This window comes from Pristis pectinata, chromosome 15 (genome assembly GCF_009764475.1).
Source record: "Pristis pectinata isolate sPriPec2 chromosome 15, sPriPec2.1.pri, whole genome shotgun sequence".
Lineage (NCBI taxonomy): Eukaryota > Metazoa > Chordata > Chondrichthyes > Rhinopristiformes > Pristidae > Pristis > Pristis pectinata.
In genome coordinates, this window is record NC_067419.1 from 35,910,345 (window position 1) to 35,931,896 (window position 21,552).

At 40.1% G+C, this 21,552-nt stretch overlaps 1 protein-coding gene across 1 annotated transcript in view; it reads left to right on the forward strand.

Moving 5' to 3' along the window:
* The window catches only part of LOC127578371 (receptor-type tyrosine-protein phosphatase R-like), a 175,858-nt gene that overhangs the window by 43,019 nt on the left and 111,287 nt on the right, over positions 1-21,552 (forward strand). Inside the window, exons 3-6 of the mRNA XM_052030316.1 lie at positions 147-260; positions 2,802-2,957; positions 10,800-10,910; positions 14,083-14,345. Coding sequence (XP_051886276.1) covers positions 147-260; positions 2,802-2,957; positions 10,800-10,910; positions 14,083-14,345 — 644 coding nt within the window. The remainder of the gene's footprint in view (positions 1-146; positions 261-2,801; positions 2,958-10,799; positions 10,911-14,082; positions 14,346-21,552) is intronic.

A 21,552-nucleotide genomic window follows, 5' to 3' on the forward strand; every position in this document is an offset into this window, starting at 1 on the left:
ATACTTTGAGTGATCAGTGGATCCAAATATGTTCAGTGGTATATTTTGCCTTTGATGAAATCCTTAAAGCTAACTGCATATGTACTTGGTTGAAAGATGCACAAAATCCTGGCAAGTTCACAAGTTCAATTTTACCTTCTTTTCAGGCAATGCAAATGGATGTAAAAAAAATGAATGTTACCTTACTTCGGATATTCCGTGAAGGAATAGCTGCTGCCTTGGGACTTTTGCCACAGCAAGTTCATATCAATCACCTCAATGTAAGTTACCTTTACAATCACTTAACATTTACTACTTGTGCCACTGCACCAAGTTAGATTCTAGAAGTGATTCAGAAAAAAATTATGCAGGATGCTTGTAATATGCATTTGAAGATAGCAAAGAATTTAATATTTTAACAAAGCAAATGAGAGGATGGGTCTTTCATTCAATATCTGCAAGATCGAGGTCCTCTATCAACTTACCCTCGCTGTACCACACTGCCCTCTGACATCACAGATTCAGTATGAGACCCTGGAAAACATAGACCCCTTCCCATATTTCAGGAGCTACCTTCCTGGAGAAGGCAGACATTGCTGATGAAATTCATCACTGCCTTTGATGAGCCAGCACAGCCTTTCGTTGACTGAGGGAAATAGTATTTGAAGAGAAAGACCTTAAGCCTAGCATAAAGGTATTGTCTACCTGGCAGCACTGATCGTTGTCTCCCAATAAGCTCTGACAACTGGACTATCAACAGCAGGTATCTCAAAGCACTGGGAAAATGCTGTCAGTGCGGTCTCTGCTAAAATCCTCAATTCATTGCATGGATAAGCAAATCCATGTCAGAGACCTCTCCTAGGCCAATATCCCCAGCACTGAGTCCTTATTCATACTCAGTTAGCTATGTTGGGCTGGCTATGTTGTTTGCATGCCTAACACCGGACTCCAGAACAAATATTTTATTCTGAGCTCTGCCATGGGAGATTATTAGTGGTTAGTGAAAAATATTTAAAGGGTGAGCTTAAAGCTACCTTAAAGGAGTGGAACTTCCCTCCTGACTTCTTGAAACCTCTGGCCATTAACCATTCAAAGAGGAGAAGGAACATTCAGGATGATGTAGAGAAACTTAAGTCAAAGTCAAAGTCGAGTTTATTGCCGCGTGCACAAATACGTGTATGCACAGGTGCAGTGGAAAACTTACTTGCAGCAGCATCACAGGCACATAGCATCATGCATCAAAAGCACTCAGAAGCCTTGTGTAAGCAGTGGAAGGAAACAAATCATCTTACAAATGACCCAATGCCTACCCTTTCAGCCCCCACCTCCAGCTCCAGCTGTAGAAGACTTAGCATTTCCCACTTCAGCCACTTCAGAATCCACAAAGCCAGAGTGGAAACAAGTCATCCTGAGGGACTGCCTAAAAAGATTTTAAAAAATGAAGTATAGCATTGCGTTTGATAAATGTAACACTGCCACTGTTATAATGATCTAATTTGGCAAAATTATTCGCATGATCAAATATCAGCTATCACTGAAGTAAAACAATCCTTTGTGAACAAATTCTACTTTGCTGCCAAAGAACAAATTAGTAGAATGTATCAGTTTTATCCCAAATCACTGGCGATTACTTGAAACCTAGAGAATAGCTAATGTAGGCCCGATAAGATAAGATATCTTTATCAGTCACATGTACATCGAAACGCACAGTGAAATGCATCTTTTGCATAGAGTGTTCTGGGGACAGCCCGCAAGTGTCGCCATGCTTCTGATGCCAACATAGCATGCCCACAACTTCCTAATCTGTACGTCTTTAGAATGTGGGAGGAAACCGGAGCACCCGGAGGAAACACATGCAGACACGGGGAGAACGTACAAACTCCTTACAGACAGTGGCTGGAGTTGAACCCAGGTCGCTGGCGCTGTAATAGCGTTGCGCTAACCACTACACTACCGTGCCTGCCCTAAAGAACTAATCAAAGCCTTTATGTGCAGTGTTAATCAGAGCCTTGTGAAAGGCACTCAGTAATCCATTCCATTCTCCCTGCAATCTGCTTGGTTTATACAATCTATCAGTTTTATATTTCACTATTGGAGTGCAAATGTCACGTAAATTAGTCTTGTCAGATTTTTGTTTTTAAATACCTTTGGAAATTTGACACTGTAATGTAAATTATTTCTTCTGTTAATATGCAGAAAAGTGAGTTTTTGGTTGTGGAAATTGTTTATTGTTAAATTATTGTCATAGAGGCACAAGAGCCTACAGATGCTGGAATCTGGAGCACAAAAACAAACTGCTGGAGGAATTCAGCAGGTCAAACATCTGTGCAGGCAAAGGGACAAGCTGATGTTTCAGGTTAAGACCCTGCATCAGGACTGAGAGTGTAGAGGGGAGATAGCCAATATAAAGAGGTGAGAGGGAGGGGTGAGGCAGGGACTGGCAGGCGATAGGTGGAACCAGGCAAGGAGGAAGGGTGGAGTCAGGAGATGGTGGCTTGTGAGTGATGGGTGGAGACAGGAAAGGAGAGAGAAAAAAGGGGGCAGCTGGAGTCAGATGGGGGAGAGGAGGCTGGAGGCTGAAACAAGAGGTTGCAGATGCTAGAATCTGATAAGTAAAGAAGGTGATAAGTGGAACCAGATAAGGGAGGGATGAGGACCAGATGGAACCAGGGGGAGGAGGGGTTAAGAGAACCAGTAACCGGGGTGACAGGGGATTGTGCTGAGGGTGTGGGGACCAGAAGGACAGATGAGGAGTTATTCTCCTAATGCGTGTTTGGCCTGTTAAATTATTATTATGTTTTTATGTTTGGAAAAATACGCAGGTAAAGAAAAACTGCATTGAATTTTATATATCTCCAATGAATCGTGAAAGTGGCATATTAGATCCAATACCTTCTGAAGAAGTGATACAATCGCTCAATGTAAATATGATGCACCAAAGTCTCTCAGAATTTGGCATCACACAGGTTACCCCTGAGGTAAGAGTGGTTTACTTTTGACTGTTTTGATTGAGAAATCTAAGCAGAACTGTACGTACTTTGAGAAACTGGAGGATTGAACCACATCTTTTGAAAATTGAGCTGCTTGATAAGCATGATGTATTTTCCCTCATTGTTTACTTATTTAATGCCCAATAAAAGCTCGTTAAGGCAATGACGAATTGGACAATAGACAACAAAAGACATTGAACTACAAATTATGCTCTGATTTAACAAATCAAGTAATCATCTGGTTTTGGGGTACTCCAAGTTGTAGTACAGTATACCTTTGATGGATGCCTGAAGCAGCAACAATAATTGTGTTTGTTTCATCTCTTACATAAAGATCAAATCATTATTGGGATAGCTTAATACTGTTGAATGGGGCTAACATATTTAGAAAATAAAGACTCAGCATGAAATGTATTCTAATAGGACAGCTTATTCCTTATTGGTATTGGTTTATTATTGTCATTTGTACCGAGGTACAGTATGCTCTCTTTTGTATGTCTGAAGATGAGAGGTAGAAGGTGAACTGTATGGTATTGGTCTTCTTGTCCTGTGGTTTCTCTGTTTACTGGCATACAGGCCATTGGTAAACCTCTACCAGCTGCTAATCACAGATAAGGCAGAATAAAGCTAGATGCAGAGCTGGACCAGCTGCATTCAGGATATCAGGTCTGGATAATAAGCAAGTGAACTGCTGCAGGCAATCTCCAAAACTAGAGTCTGCTAGTTCTGTCAGAGATTGCTGCTCAATTTTCAGCACAGCTTGGACGTCCACGTGTGTGCAGTCAAACACGCAGGTCCAAGATAAGCTCAGGGTCAGATGCAAATGTCCCAGTCCACAGCTGGACTCATTAGTAAACCCAGTGGAGAAATATTGATGTGCTGAGGAGGTAGGCCAGGTGCACTTTCCATTGGCCCCTGGATTTATGCCAGGGCAATCTGATGCATTAACTGCCACCATATTCATCTGAATGGAGTCATCAACACTGTAAGAAAAGCTGAGTTGTTTATTTAATTTACTTTATCTTAATGTTTTTAATTACTAATATGGCAATTTTTAATTTTTTAAATTTATTTTAGTAGGTTTTGCATTTTAATTATTTTAGTCTATTGAAATAATTTACAGATGTTTCCTACTAGCAGAGATATTTAAAGATCATTCCAAAATCTTTAACCAGCCATGAACCATCAAAGGCTTTTGGGGCATCATGGGTGCAGACTTTGGGATTCACTGCCTGAGGCCTGGTCACATCTGGGAGACTGCTGCACCTTGCCGGATGCCTCTTGGATTCGGAAGGTCAGCTCGGTCGACCTGTATCTGCAACAGGTTAGTCAAGGTGGGTAGGAACCACAGGCTGCATTCAGTATTATCTGATCCAGTAAATTTTATTAAAAAATTTACTGCTAATGAGGCACTGGGAGGTAGAAGAACAATCCTGCCAATTCCATGTTAACTTCATAGGCCATTCCCAACCACCACTTTCCCAGCTTCTAAATTGCCTTTCCCTTTCTTTGACTGCAACCTCCCTCTGCCATTCCTTACTTCCACCTCTCCTTTGCAGTGCCTGCCTGATGCTCAGTGTTGGCAACAAACTGCTAAAAGACAGCCAGCAGATGGATTTCACTGTGTAAGCAAAGTTTGAAGCCCAAACAGTTCTTGGCCCAGATTTTCCTGAATGGGCTCCTGAACGCACTGGCCATTAATTAAGATTGATTCGCACACAAACTGATCCACATCCAAAATGGGAATCCTACTGGCCAGGACTGTATTGGAGCTAGGCAATCAAGCTCAGAGTGGTTCCAAGGCAATGTGCAATGTGTCTAAAGGCCAGGATAAGCCCGCACATGAAACCCCTCCTTTAGATTTGCTGTCTAACAGCAAATTTTACAATGCTTCTGTATTCCCTGATGTAGTATTTGTAAACTATCTAGAATTATTTTTTCAATTAAAAATTATTAATAAAAATAAAGTTTCCTCAAAGCACTAACAGACATTTTAAAATAGTTAAAAATATTGCTTCAGGCATAGTTTTTTGTAAAAAGTATAAATAGTTGCAGCTATACAACCTTCATTGAAATGAATGGATTTGCAGGCTCCGTGCCAGTTCTACACCGGAGCAGATTCCCCAGAGTAAAAGCTGGGGAATTCCAGTAAAGTCCTGCTCTGCCTTTGAACTCCAAGTCGGAGTGCAGCCAGAAAATCGCCAGCAAAGCTCAGTTAGTAAATTAAAGACTCTTGTGTTTGCATGGGAATCCTGCTGGCACTTATAATGCAAAATCACAATAAAATAAGATAAGATATCTTTATTAGTCACGTGTACATCGAAACACACAGTGAAATGCATCTTTGCGTAGAGTGTTCTGGGGGCAGTCCGCAAGTGTCGCCACGCTTCCAGTGCCAACACAGCATGCCCACAGCTTCCTAATCCTAACTTTTGGAATGTGGGAAAAAACCGTAGCACCCGGAGGAAACCCACACAGACATGGGGAGAACGTACAAGCTTCTTACAGACAGTGGCCGGAATTGAACCCAGTTCCCCGGCGCTGTGATAGCGTTAAGCTAACAGCTACACTGCCAAGACCTTCTTTAAACAATGCCATTGTAAGGTGAAATCCGAACATACGGCAACCTACACAAAGTACATAAGCTGTACCCCACTGGATACTAAGAAGCTTTCACTTAAATGTAAATGGAAACAGGAATGGAGCAACAGTGAGAACCACAAAGTTGCTAAATTAACACATATAGAGGACACATCAATTGAGATTAATACAGCAACAGATTAGATTTGTCTGTGCTAATGAATCTGTGAATTCATACAAGAGTTCACTGCAGCTAATGAATAAACTAACGTGGCAGCAGGGATCAGAAGACGAAGAAATTCTACTGTAGAGGTATATCGACAAATAAATTAATAGAGCAGCAGGCACAGCCATGAAGGAATGAATTAATTGGCTCAGGTATGGCAGAAAATTTTAAAAAATTAATGGCACAACTGACACATATGAATCAAATGTTCAAAGAACTGAAGACTTAGTGGTGCATTGAATATAGCAGGTACAAATGGCCATTCATTACTGGCCATTCATTACTGGCTATACATCGCCAAGTCCCCCACTATCAACAACCTGGGGGTTGCCATTGACCTTAAACTCTGCTGGACCAGCCACGTAATTACTTCCTCGTCTCCTCTCTAACCCTTGCACCAAGTGCAACTAAAAGGATGTATAAACTGCCAACCAAAATCACAATATAATAAGATAGAAACAGATCTTGGGAATTATGCAATTTTGCATTTTAGTGACATGTGAGGACTTGGTTTTCTCGTACGCAACTCCATCCTAACCAGTTGAAGGTGTGGCTTGTTTAAAAGATAAGGAGGAATTTCTTATCTGAATCTTTGGAATTCTCTACGACAGTGAGTGTTAAAGGCTGAGTTATTGAATATATTCAGGACTCAGAGAGATAAAATTTTGGATCATGGGGGTGATCAGGCAGGAAGGTGGAGTTAAGGCCAAGATGAAATCAGCCATGATCTTATTGCATGGGGGAGCAGCCTTAAGGTGTGTAAAGGATAATTCTGTGTGCACTTTGAAACTTCAAATGCTTAGGAAAAAGCTGGTTATGAGTAAGGATAAGGAATTCTGCATGACTGAGTTGATGCATGTTGATTTATTGTGGCTGTGTGCACCAGGCTTGTTTGTATTTCCATAGGCTGGAATCCTTTCAGAATGGAAGATGGCAAACAGCTGATCACTCTAATAGTTGTTTACCAAAGCTGGCCAGAGGATTGCAGGTGGTAATTTGACACCTTTTGAAGATTTGAATCTTGGCTGGGTGACACAATTCAGCTTGGTTGCTGTATTGCCTTTGAGCACAGTGTTCAGTTTTAAGTGTGCAGATTGATGGAAGGCACTTATGTAATTTAAAGCCCAGAGGTCTTGCTTAAACGTGGGATGAGTGCAGTTGTTCCACTACTGTAGGTTATAGAGCACTAAAAAATACAATGTAGAAAACAGCAAAGTAAATGACAACATAAAAATAGAAAAATAAAAAGACAATTTATTCTTTCTTCTAGTGTGGCTAATTTATGTGCATGGACTTTATCTTAAATTATATGCAATCTTAAAATACGTGCAATGTTATATTTTTCTACCTGTATACAGATATGCAGTTGAAATATTTTGTAATGTAAAGACATGGATTCATCTTGATGGCGATTAATTGTGAAGACAAGGGTGTCTATTGTACTTTATTATTATGCAAATCATATTTCTCACAGCAATTAAAAAAAGACTTTTACCCAAATTGTAATGTAGATCTATCAAGGCAAATTCATCTTAAAGTAGACTTCTTTTTTCTCTGGCAAAAGTGCATTTTCACTTTTTTGTTCCAAGAGTCGGGAATGATGAACGTACTGGTGACAAGGGTCCTTTGTAATCAAAATACATTAATCAGTTCTCCTTTTGGAGATGCATATCTGGTATCATTCATTACAAACTATTTATCTGTATCAACCTGCATAAAAGTTTTGTCTGGAACAAAATGAACATATTGGTCTTTGAGTTCTGAGAGATGATGTGTATGTCATAGCCTACCAGCGTTTTGAAAAAAAGAACACGACCCCTTTGTAAAGGCGCTGTAGGATTAGATTTTGTTTCAACTTGAAGTTGAAACTTACGTTCAAGTAATGGTGAAGGCAGAGATAAAAGAAACTGCAAAGACTGAAATCTGGAACAAAAAACCCAAACTGCTGGAGGAACCCAATGGGTCAGGCAGCATCTGTGAAAGGAAATGGACAGCTGACACTTCGGGATGAGATGAATGCTTGAGGTAAGATCTTGACTCTGCTGAATGCCTGCTAGCTCTGGATCCTTGACACTTTGCCAATACCAGACCCGGATCCACAGAACCCACCCAATATTAGGCTTGGGACCGAGCTAATACTGAGCCTGGCATTGGGGATGCTATGTTGGACGTCACAGGTCTGGCACCATAACACAGGTACAGTATAGCTGGATACAGGGTCTGTCATTGAAATAACATGTACAGTGTTGGTGGATACAGGTCTCTCATTGCATATAAAGAGTACTGTGTTGGTGGGTGCTGACCTGTCATTGCATACAACGTCTACAGTTTTGGTGGGTACAAGTCTGCCATTACATACAACGTGTACAGTGTTGGTGGGTGCCGACCTGTCATTGCATACAACGTGTACAGTGTTGGTGGGCTCAGATCTGTCATTGCATACACGGTAGTGTTGCGGTTATTGTAATGCTCTTACAGCGCCAGCAACCCAGGTTCAATTCCAACTACTGTCTGTAAGGACTTTGTACATTCTTCGCATGTCCACTTGTGTTTCCTCTGGTGCTCCGGTTTCCTGGAGTCACCATCTGCATTTTGTGATGAAAAAGCTGTGACTGTTTACTGTGTATTTCAGTGCTGCAACATGTCTATTTATTCCTTGAGCACATTTAATGCCTGGTTTAAACTAGTCCATTTATTTTGCTCTCCATAAAATTCAAGATAAACATTGCACAAGACATGTTGATAATATGTCGAGTTAAGACATACAGAGATTCATACATTTTGATTTGGTACATGTAAAAAACTCTATGTGATGGTAATTGCTGTAGCAAAGGTCTGAAATACTTAGACAGCCCTCAGGGTTGTGGATAAGTTGCTTCCACTCAATTTCTGTGGCTTCTGAGCTGGGGGCGGAGTCTCACACTGGGTCGGCAGACTCTTCCACGGATGGGACAGATGGCAGCTGATGGGGTGGGTGGGGAGTTGACAGTGTTGTATGCTCCTTGCTCTCCTTGCGAATGGCTTCCAGTGGTGGAGACTCAGGATACTTAGTGCCTTTGTGGATGCTACTCCACTTTGATTGGTCATGGGACAGGAATCCCTGTGAGTCAGTGAGGGTGTCACTTTTTTTCAAGGAGATTTTGAAGATAATTTTGAAGCTACTTTTTGTCCAATGCGCGCGCGTGCACACACACACACACACACACACACACACACACACACACACACACACAAACATGTGGAGACGTACACAAGGACAGATACATACAGACACACATAGACACACATAGACACACACAGACACACACACACAGACACACATAGACACACACACACACACACACACATGTGGACACGTACACAAGGACAGATACATACAGACACACATAGACACACACAGACACATACACAGATACACAGACACACACACAGACACACATAGACACACACACACACACACACACACACACACACACACACACACATACACACACACACAGACAATCAGTATATCCTCTTTCTCTTTTCACAGACACTGCCTAACTTGCTGACTGTATCTGCTTTTATTTCAGATTTCCAGCATTTGCTGTTTTTTTGATTTTCGGAAACAATTTCTTGGGTAATATAAAAGCAATGAAGTCCCGAGAGGGCTTAATCCAGCTTGCAAAATAAACAGTAAAATAATACTTTTCTTCTTAATTATACCTGCATTTCTTTTTTTGTTCTTCAGCTAGGTTCGAGTCCTGACTAAAGAAGTGTGAGGTGGGAAAAACTGCAATGGAATTAAAGATCACGTGGAAAGAGAACATACGCTTTCGCAGAAAGCAAGTTTTTGTTTAGTTGTCTGCACCCACAGAGCAGTGATTATGAAAGCAGTTTTGTGAAACTGCTGTTAATTGGTTTAAGCAGATGAGAAGACCATTAACAAACATCTTTGTGATGGTTGATTTCAGCAGTTTAGCACAGTGATTGATATTGAAATATTATCATCTTAGCAGTGAGGGAAATGATTGAGAATAGTTTTGTTTTTGATGTGCCCATTTCTTTGTTCAACAACTGAGAAATTATTTTCATTAGCTGTTTGTAAGCATGAGGAACTTAGTAACATCACCCCTGACATGGTGCCACCAACATATCAGGCACATCTGCACTTTGTTTAAAAGCTTTCCCTTGACACCACAGATGATTAATAAAGTGAACCATACAGACTGCAGAACTCATATCTGAATGTGTAGATTTCAGATGAAGGGCTCCAAGTGTTAGGACAGGTTCAGAGAATGGTGGGATCCTAAAATTCACAAATAAAGGAATAAAGAACAAAAGCAGGGAAGCGGCATTGAGCCTGGTTGGGCCACAACCAGAGTATTTCATCCAGATCTGATTACTTCATTTCAGCAAGGTCCTAGAGAGAATGCAGGAAAGATCAATGGTCCTGGAGGAGAGGGATTTGATCTATAAGGTGAAGCTGCCATTGTTCTCCTTGGAGAAAAGAAGTTTGAGAGGAGATCAATATCCCATGAAGGAGCTGTCTGGAAAAGGAGGAAGGAAAAAGACAGAACATTTAGTTTTCAACTTGCTTGCCAAAAATGCATTGCTGCACTTCGCAGCTGCAGGAAGTAATTTTGAGATAAAACAATTTGTAGAAATAGATCCTTACTGTGAGCTGTCGCTATCCAAAGCTTGCTGAAGGACACTGGAGGTACTTTAAGCAATTTCTGTCATGTATGATTCAAAGTGCTGTTGTAAGCTGCTCTGTGTCTCTCACGGGATATAGGTTGACTTTGTTTAAAATTGTTTTAGCAGTTAATTAGGAGAAATACATTTCAAAATCTGATCAGTAAAGTATTTTTGACAAGTGTATCTGCTTGAATTGTTTTCTTGTGTGGTTTATAACTGTGACAAGTGCACGTGTTACATGTTCCCTGTTGGGAAAGAAAGTGCAAACACGTAAGTGAACAGTTAACAGAGATTTAGCCCAGCAGCCATGCACTCAGGTCTGATGTCAATCATTTGCTTGATTTCAGAAAAATGCTTTGCATGGAGACCATGGGAGAGATGGACTCTGGAACAAAGAAGGTGTCTATACCGTTGTCATATTCCTCACTGCCTTTGTTATTATCATCACATGTTTAATGGTAAGACCCCTTTCTATGAGTATACTTCTGCAACTTACTGTGTCACAGCATTCCAGTTTTAAAACAATTGCTCTGGTTGTCATTCATTGAAGAGAATATCCATCATACAATGTCCATCATTCTTATTTGTAAGAAGACCGTCACATTTTAGAACGTAGAACACTTTGGGAGGAAATTCAAAACCGTTTTTGCCATTTGTTTCCGTGTACTTGCTCAAAAATGTTCAGAACAATTTTTGATGAAAGATTTGTGCAATCAATACTTTCAAAGTGAATTTCCCTCAAAGACTCAGGCAGCTAAGTGTGTTAAGCTCAGTAAACGTCACAAAGGTTGTGATGTATGACTTACCAGCTCCATCAATTACAATGCAGGTTTACGCTGCCTGCTGACTTCAATGATTTCAGCCTTTGGTAGCTGTTTTGAAGGAAAAGCAAACCAAAATCAGCATCCTCTCCAAGGCCAACATCTCCAACATTGAGACCCTAGTTACTCTCAGTTATTATATTGGGCTGGCAATGTTGTTTGCGTGCCTAATATCATACTCCCAAAGCAGACACTCTACTCCGTGCTCTGTTTTGGGAAGAAATTACTGGGTGGAGAGACAAAAGGTTTCAAGTTTGTGCTCAAAGTCTCTTGAAAAATTGTAACATCCCCACTGACTCCCGGGAATCTCCGGCCTATGATCTCTCAAAGTGGAGAAGGCGCATTCAGGATGGTATTGAAAACTTCAAGACCAAGTGCGGGAGAACACAGAAGCCCCATGTAAGCGACAGAAGGAGCGCAGCCCCTCACAAACCACCCGTTCATCCACCCCGACAGCCACCTCGTGTCCCACCTGTGGAAGAGTCTGCAGTTCAATCACTGGTCACCTCAGAACCCACAAAACCACAGTGGAAACAAGTCATCCTCAATCCCGGGGGACTGGCTAAGAAAGAGAAGAAAGTAAAATGAATCAGCAGGAGGACATTGTGAGTAGTATCTCCAGTTAAAACAAACCTGCTTAAACATTTGACTATTTACATCCAGCCAGCACCATCTAAACGGAGAGAATGACGCGTTTGGTTCAGATGCTTGCAATTATTCTTTGAGATTTGATCCTGGGAAAAGGGAATGGTGCAACGTGGGAGAACAGGCTGCCAGGCATTTTTGATGCATGGTCACCGATTGTAGTGGCACACATGATGGGAGATGTCCTCAGTGTGAAGCTGACCATGTCCACAAGGTCTTGGTTGCTATAATGATTGGAGATGCCCACAAAGCAATGTATGTGTTGTTACCATCACCCTATTCATGAGGAAGCTCACAATTATTTCTCTCTCTACTGGCCTCTGAAGATAGAATGTCGTGAGCTCTCAGAGACCTTTCTTATGCAAAAATAAGAAACTCCCAGAGTGTTGCAAATATCTCCAGCTCCAGCTTGGAAGGTGTAAAAGTTGATTGTCATGGTCACCTTGACATTTCCAAGCAGTGAGGTCCTCATCCTACCCCCGAGAGTGCAGTTGTAGCAGAGGACATCCTTATTCAAGCAGATTCAAGTGGGACAGGGAGGATGGATGTAATACCCTGCCAAAAATCCTTCTGCCAATGACCCCATTCATGCTATATTCTGAGGGGAATGCCTACTAATGTACCCATAATTGGGTGCAACCGGTTCATGCCTTGAAATCAGTAGAAAGTTCTCTCGCACCTGCCGCACCAATCCCTACAGAGTTTTGCAACTTGAAACAACTATAGAAAGCATCAAACAGTTGCTGAGTTTTTCTAACAGCCATGAGCAACTATTTGCAGGTTGGTTGCTAATTGGTTTATGATCCCCTTGAATAGTGCAACTGGGGATTCCTTCAGCCATTTGAGGTTAGCTAATGGTATTAGCTGGAGTATTGAACTCTGATTGGGCAGCACTGCTGTAAACTACTGTTGCATACTGCTTGATGACTTAATCTGCCTCAAACAAAAGCAGAAGATGCTGGGAATACTCAACATATCAGGATGCATCTGTGGGAAGAGAAACAGAGTCAGCATTTCAGATCAGAACTGAAAAGGAGACAAAAGAAGCTGTGTAAAGTTTGTTCAGATCCATCAAGGAGTCTTTGACCTGAAACAGCGAATCTGTTTTTCTTCCCACAGATGTGGCCTGGCCTGTTGAGTATCTCTAGCAATTTATGTTTTGGTTTTAGATTTCTAGCATAGGTAGGATTTGATTTTCATCTAGTCTGCCTGCTGTGCATCCTTTGAATAAACAAGGTGTTAATGCCTTCACCAATATGGTGTTCTTTACAACTTGCCCTACAGATTGTGCACCTGCCTTCACTTGTAGTGTCCAAAAAAATTGACAGCTGATGACTTCAACTTCTTCTGCTTATGGTATTAGATATTTTTAGGAGTAAGGAGAAAAAAAGTAGAAATTTTGACACCTAGAACATGCTTAATTATGCATGATGTGATTGATTAGAAGTTGAAAATTGATTGCAAAATGTGATCGGCACTTCCACATGAAATTATATTGTGGTTTTCCATACACATGAATATGCGCATCGGCAGAGACAGCTGAGTGTGCAGCAATGATATCAATCATCATGATACACACTCGATGCGTACATGATGCACACTGCTCTGTGCCCACAATCCTAGCCACCCATAATTTTGCCATATAGGAATTACAATGTAAGAGAGCTATCAGAGGGTAATTTTTGTTGTTTAGTATTATGTGTACCCAGTATAATAAGGTTGTGTAAAGGCAATAGAAATGAAAGGATCAGAGGAAGTGGTTGAGGCAGGTACATTAACAACATTTAAAAGACAGTTGGACGGGCACATGGATAGGAAAGGTTTAGAGGGATATGGGCCAAATGTGGGCAAATGGGACTACCTTAGATGGGTGTCTTGGCCAGCATGGAGAAGATGGGCCAAAGAGACTGTTTCTGTGCTGTATGACTTTATGATAGACCTATATATATCTTCTATTGATAATTGCATTTCAACCATCTGTAAGCTCCTGATATTAAAGTCTTGCTGGTGATACCATCACTTCATGATGAATTTAATTAGTTAGATCATCCCTAATTAATGTTATCTTTAACAATTAACCTTGACCACTGGACTGTTTCTAGAACATAGAACAGTTCTGTACCTTACTCCTGAACTAAATGCTGTATTTGGATTTTTTTTCCAGTTTCTGTACAGGTTGAAGGAGAAACTTCAATTTCAAATCAATCAGGATAAACAACAACACCAACACATCAACCTTGGTTCCATCCCTGTGCAGCAGCCACAGCCAGAAGTTAAAATTGCAAACAGTATGGTGCAGCCTGGGCCCGCTTCCGGTGCTGTGAGCGTTAACATCGATCCACAGGGTCGGTCCACACCAGAGGTCAAACCTTATGTGGCGTCCAGCCCCTCGCCATTCAAAATGAAGCCAGCTTGTCTTCAGGAAAGGTAACGTAAAAGCTTAAAAGAAAAGGAAACATGTTAAAATGAGAAAAGACTGCATTTTCTGCTTTATGACCCTCTCAGAGAAGACATTTTATTTATTTAAAGGATCTGGATGTCACTGGCAAGTCTAACAATTTTTGTCCATCCTCATTAGCCGTCAATTGCCTGGGTTCCCTAATGTCAACCATTTGAGTAAATATACACCAAGCCAGAAAGCAAGAAGGCTGGATGTTTTGTGACAATCTAGCATCCACCACTACAACTGCTGGCATTTTAATTCCAGATTGACTTAATTACTTCATTTTAAATTTCCTAATTGTCATGGTGGGATTTGGGATCAATAATCCAGATCTTTAGACATTAGTCCAGTATCAATCTCAATGTTACTGGACCTCAGTACAAATGAGTTAAATACTCTATGGGACTTAACAGCAGCTACAAATGATTATTAAGCATGTTTTTTTTTACAAATGCTTGATAGATTTGATTTAAATTAGGAACAGAATTAAAGTATTTTTTATAGATTAGGTGCCTTAAATGAGAATGCCTTCCATCCAATCTATAGTTTTACTTAAAATGCAAATGGAAGTTGGATGGCCTTTTAATAAATTCATTTATGGGATGCTGATAATTGCTGGCAAGACCAGTACTTACTGCCAATCCCTATTTTCCCTTGAGAAGGTAATGGTGACAGGTGAATGGCTTGCTCGGCCATCTCAGAGAGTAGCTCAGAGTCAAAGAGATGGCAGTGAATATGGATTCACAGTTAGGCTAGACCAGGTAATTAAATTCCCTGAAGGACATCGTTGTGTCAAATCGGTTTTACAACCATCTGGTATTTTCACCATTACTGATGTTGGGTTTTAACTTCTCCATTTGGTTTGATGAGATATCTCAGGATCATTCATTCAGACCCCTAGACCTTTCACTCAGTAACGTGATCACCATGCTACTGTGACACAGTCTAAGACATGGTGTGTTTATCAGTTGCAAATAATTATGAACAGTTTATTATCTTTTTGAAAGTGAACCAACAATAGAATGTGTGGGCAAGCATCAGACACTGGAGCGCAGGCTTCAACTTCAAAGGGCAGTGAAGATGCACTTGCTGCAGCTCTACAGTATGTGGCACATCCAGAGAGAACAGGATGTTTAGGCCTGGTTCATCTCAGTAGTTGGACCTCGATTACTTGAATTCTTTTTAGAATCCAACTTGGACCCAATCAGATCCCATGAATTTACCTGCTGTGACCATGGGAACAGTTCCCAGCAGTCAGGGTGCTGGGCCCTGTTCAAAGGATGGTGAAATTCTGGTTATGATCAGGAAAGAAGTGGAGCCCAAGACAAAGCCCCAAGTAAATACTTCTTTCCTCTTGGGCTCCTAGGATAGATTGAATTGAATTTTAATTTCTTTTACATTTAGTCAAATGCTTTCTCATTCCCCCTCTAACCTGATAGTGAAGTTACTACTGCCCACTCACCCTTCTCATTTCTAGCCAGGCCTCCAGTTAAAATTGTGCACTGAGTCCTGATTACATTACCAGACTCAATTTGGATCTTGTATGAAAGACTGAGTAACTTCCTGCTTGTTTACCTTATAGATCAGATTAAGGGAAGGAGTTCAGAGGCAGAGAAGAACTAGCCTCATTTTAACTGATTCCCCAAATCCTTCCAGCCCAGTTGGCACTATTTTGGGAGGGGGGGGGGTGTGGTGGGAGGGAGTGGAGGGAGTTCAAAATTTAGACCAAGCTGTATTATATTCTAGGCTATCAGAAGCTAAATTCATGCCTTCAAAACAATTCTGGTAATTTGAAATTAAATCAGTAAATGCTAGAAACACTCCCTGTCTAGAAGCAACCATGGAGGGCGAATTAGAGTTAATATTTCAGGCTGATGATTTTTTTCATCAGAATTGGGGATCAAAAGTGATAAACAAGTTGTAAGGTGCGGGAAAAGGAGGAGTTGGAGAGGAGGAAAGAACAACAAATAAATGCCTTTAAAAGGGGAAATTCATTGTTGAAGCAGATATTTGGATCTTACTTCTGCTGGCAAGGATTAAATTCTAACCATCTCATAGTATCTTGGAATTGATTCTTAGCTGCATTTAACACCTCTCCCCAGCAATGCCCACACCACCACCCTACTTCAAAAGAAAAACTGCCAGGGGTAGCACGATCTTTTGAGTCCACAGGGAAAGGCCATTTGAACATCTGAACCACTCAAACAAAAGCAGCAGCAAATCACTCTTGCTCTAACTAATTCCCATTGTAAATAACCCAGTTACAAATCTTTACACAGAGGATTAAAAGTCTGTACTGTAGTTCGTCATTGAAGTTGAAATTGTCAACATTTAAAAATGAGGCTTGAAGTTTTGATTTTGGTTCGTTTTGAAGGTATTTTAGTTTCTGTTAGTCTTTGGTAAAATTTTCAGTTATTTAAAATTTTCAGTCTTTCATGCAACTAAATAAAAATAGCTAATAATTACAATAACTATACAGATTTTAACTTGATTACTTCTTTGACAGAATCTTTGTAGTGTATTCATCCCACCATAATTTCCTGTGTATCTTTGTGTGTGGCCTTACTGTGATCCGGTTGGACAGGAGAATCATGTTGATGTTCCTGCTTTGCAACTAAAGTCTCAATTGCAAAATGTTTAAATGTGCTGCCTTGTAAGCTAACTACTACCTCTTTGAAAACATACATGCTGTACCTTAACACCTTTGTTAAGATATTACAATTGTAATTTTTTTTGAAAATTGTGAACGTTTTTGTTTCTCGCCCAATTCCACCGTAATTTTTATTACTATCTAGTCTCTAATGAGCCCATCCCACAAATAAATTTGATTGATTAGTAGTCCATATAAGCACTTAATAGCCACACAGCTTTCTTAAAGCAAAATGAATGAAAATACACATTTAGCATGGTTGATGTTCATTGCTGGCACAGTTTTATTGTGTTTTATTGGTGAAGCAAACAATATTTTCCAGGAAGACATCTACGGATATTTTGAGGGTTTAACTGAAAAATTAGTGCTCTAAAAATATGTTAACATGCAATCAAAGAGAACTGAATGTGAAAGGACAAACCCAAGGGATTGGAATAGTTTATTGTGTGAAGAATGAACTTTCTCAAGGGCAGATTAACCAAGTAATCAGTTTCCACATTGTTCTTTTTTAAAGGGAGATCCGGTCAGTGAAATGTACACTGCCAATGAAGGTGTTTTCAATTTTATTTGATTTTTTTCAACATTTATTTCCCATTCCTAACTGGTGGTGGTTGTATAGGGGTACAGTGGCACAGCAGTTAGTCTTCTGGCATACAGCTCCAGTGACTAAAGTTCAATCCTGACCTTGGGTAGCTGTCTGTGTGGAGTTTGCACATTTTCTCTGTGACTGTGTCTTTGGGATGTGGGAGGAAATCAGATACTCCAGTTTCCTCCCACATCCCAAAGGTACGCTGGTTAGAAAGTAAATCACCCCCAGTGTAGGTCCATACCAGGAGAATCAGGGGAGCAGGGATGTAAAGCATATGAGTGAGAATAGGTTACAGAGAGATATGTGGGGGAAATAGGAGCAATAAGGATACTCGGAGAGCTAGTATATACATGATGGGCTGAATGGCTTCCTTCTGTGTCATGAGGATATAGATGAAACATAGAAGTGAATGACTTATTAGGCTGTTTCAGAGGGCTGGTAAGAGTCATTGCCAGTGCTGTGGGCTTAGTGTCATATGTATGTTGGACTGGATAAGGATGGCAAATTTCCTGAAGGACATTACTGGGGCTATTTTTTTAAAAAAGAATTCCACGTTACTCAATTTCCACAGATGAACCTGCGCCTCTGGATTAATAGTGCAGGTCTCCAGATTGCTACTCTGGAGAGCTGAGGCATTACATTTCCATTGTACCCCAAATACTTTTTGCTTTAAGTTTAAAAGCATTATGGAGGCTACTTTGAAAGGTGTCATGGATGTAACTTGCAGCCAGTCTGGACTGCAGTGCTTGGGGATTTGAAACATTGTAACAATATGGGTTTTCTCAAGATTTTAACCCACTGAGGGACAATTTGCTATTCGGAGCTGCCTTGACAATATACTATTCTAAAAATATTTCTTTAAAAAAACAGCTTTGCGTAAAATTATTGTTGAAGTCAATGCAATAGATTGTCCATTGAGAATGTTCTAAGGGGCCATAAAGGCTTGTAGTTGGAAATGTACAAGTTTGTGCATCCCAAGGTGGGACAGTATTTGTGTGATAGTGCAAAATGATAATAGAAAATTGGCTACCCATCTTACATCTCTATTTACAGATAATTCACAATTTATAGTTATGGTCAAGGACTTTGAGTGTTCAGTTAAATTAAGATTCTTTTAGGTTCTTGTTGTAATACCATTTGTCATTGACATTAAGTTTGCAGGGTATGTTTTATATTTTCACTGATATTTTTCCATGTATTTGTTGATTGTATTTTTCTTATGCTCTCAAGGAAGTGCTTTGCATGCCTCTGTTCTATTGAGATCCCACATTAAGTAGACACATAATGATACATAGTAAATATACACATATGTGTATATCTAGAATACAACTAGGAATGTATATGGATATTGATGGATGGATTAGATCTGGCTACCCAACCTGAGCATGATGGGTTCGCCTGTCCTCAGTTTTGGGCCAGACCAGACAAGGCTGGTTCTTTACATATAAATACATCCTTATTGACAGCAAGAACTATATGGAGGCCCTGCAGTACTGGGTTGAGCGGGAGTGTGCGCCCAGGATTGGATTTTAGATGACAATGATTGGCTCGGAAATCTAAAAAAATTAGTCCTTGGACTTGGTGTTGCTCTGGTTGGGTTCAAGTTGTCGGTAATTGGGTTGTGTTCAGGTCAGGTTTTAATTTTATACCCATGCAGATCTCTCAGATAGACCACAAAATGAAGGTAATTAGGGGAGGAAAACCTGTGTTATCCTTCTTTGGAATTTATCTTTGTTGAAGTGACAACTTAGCCATTGGTTATTCTGCAGATAATCCAATTTTTTGAGCCATGATTCAATCTTTTTTTTAAATATTGTTGTTATCATTAGTGAACTTGCTGTGGGACTTGAACCTACCTTGCTACAAACAACATGCTTGTAGAATTGCTCTCCAAGAGACTGGCAGCTGTGACATCTCTTGTGGTTTGCAAAATGTATTTTTAAATAAGACGCGTTAAATTTTTGTATGTTCTTAATTTGTTACTGGAAAATTATAATCCTTCAAAAATAACATCAGGCATTATAATGGTTTCAGTAAAATGATAGGGCAGCTCGGTACATAGATGTGTTTGAAGTTAAAATTGGTGCAGAATTTATACAATGATTGACATTATTATTTGGGTGGCACAGTAGCAGAGCTATTAGAACCACTGCCTCCCAGCACCAGCAACCCAGGTGCAGTTCTGTGTGGAGTTTGCACGTTCTCCCTATGACCACTTGGGTTTTCTTCAGGCGATCTGGTTTCCTCCCACATTCCAAAGATGTGCAGGTTTCTAGGTTAATTGGCCACTGTAAAATGCCCCTAGTGTGCAGGTGAGTGGTAAAATTTGGGGGGAGTTGAGGAGCATATGGGGAGAATAAATGATGGGATTAAATGTAGGATTGGTGTAAATGGGTGGCATGGACTTGATGGGCCTGTTTCAGTGCTGTATGACTTTATCAGTGAAATTGAATTGATAAAGAGAACCATTGTTCAATACATGACTTAATCACGTGTACTGGATTCTTGATGACATGTTGTCCCCAGCAATATCTCAAAAATCGCAAGCTGAAATATTCTGCAAATAAAAGTAAGCAAGTGCAATCTTCTTTGAACTATGACATTAAGCAATTTCCCAATGGTAAAAATGCATATCACAGTGGTTTTTCTTTTCATTGCTATAAATGGAGTGGAGCTAATGGAAATTGCACTGTAAATATTTTTAGTGGGAGCACCTAATGAAAGGAAGACTACTTTTACACTCTTTGGGATTTTTAAAGAAATTTGCAGTCAGCATTTCCGATACGGTTCTTCATTATGATGCTAAAGTCATTTCCTGCACACTTTCATGCTTTCGTTCTAATTTGTTTTATTTAAGGTTCCTGCAGTCATCAATTTAAGATACTGTCAGATCTTCCAGCTGCTTAAACTTCTGTGAAAGGAAATTGGTAGCAAAATAGGAAGGGAAAGTATTTAAAAAATTTGGGATCCTAATTTTCAGAAACAATGGATAGAGCAAACATTTGCTTTGAAAGGGCGTCATACAAAATCCAGATTTCACTTTGATATTGCAAGTATCCGGTCATGATATTTTTTGCGTTCGTCCAGAAGATAACTTAGATATTAGGAAAAGGATAGGGCATTGTAAGAATTGCTCTTCATTGTGTTTTATTGTGCCTACATCAGATCTTCTGACCAAGTGTTTTATAGGCAGATGAACAAACAATTTAGTAGCAGGAGTAGGCCACTCAGCCCCCAAGAGCCTACTTTTCCATTTAATAATATCATGGTGGATCTGATTTTAATGCCAATTCTACATTCCCTTTTTCCCAAGGTAAACTTTCACCCCCTTGCTTACCAAGGACCTATCTGTCTTGGATATATTCAAAGATTCAACTTACATTACTCTTTGAGTAAGAGCATTCCAAAGGCTCACAACTGTCCAAGAGATTTGTTTTGCCTCATCTCCGTCTTAAATGAGCAACAGCTTATTTTTAAACAGTGATGCGTATTATAGATTCTCCCACAAATGGAAATATCCATTTCACATCCAAACTGACAAGACCATTCAGGATCTTGTATGCTCCAATCAAGTCAGCTCTCATTCTTCTATAAGCCTAGAGTGTACAATCTTTCTTCATGAGACAACTCATGCATTCCAGGTATTATCGAGTAGACCTCCTCTGAACTGCTTCCAAAGTATTAACAAGTAAGACCTATATTGTGCATAGTACTTAAGATGTGGTCTCTCCACTGGCCTATATAGCTGAAGCATAACCTCCAATTTACATAGTCAATTTTTCTAGAAATAAATGATAACATTAGCTTTCTTAATTACTTGCCTTACCTGCATACTAGCCTTTTGCAAATCATGCACTGGCACACCTGAACTCTCTGCATCCCAGAACTCTGCAATGTCTCACCATATACTTTATTCTTCGTGCCAAAATGGACATTATACTCTGCTTTATAC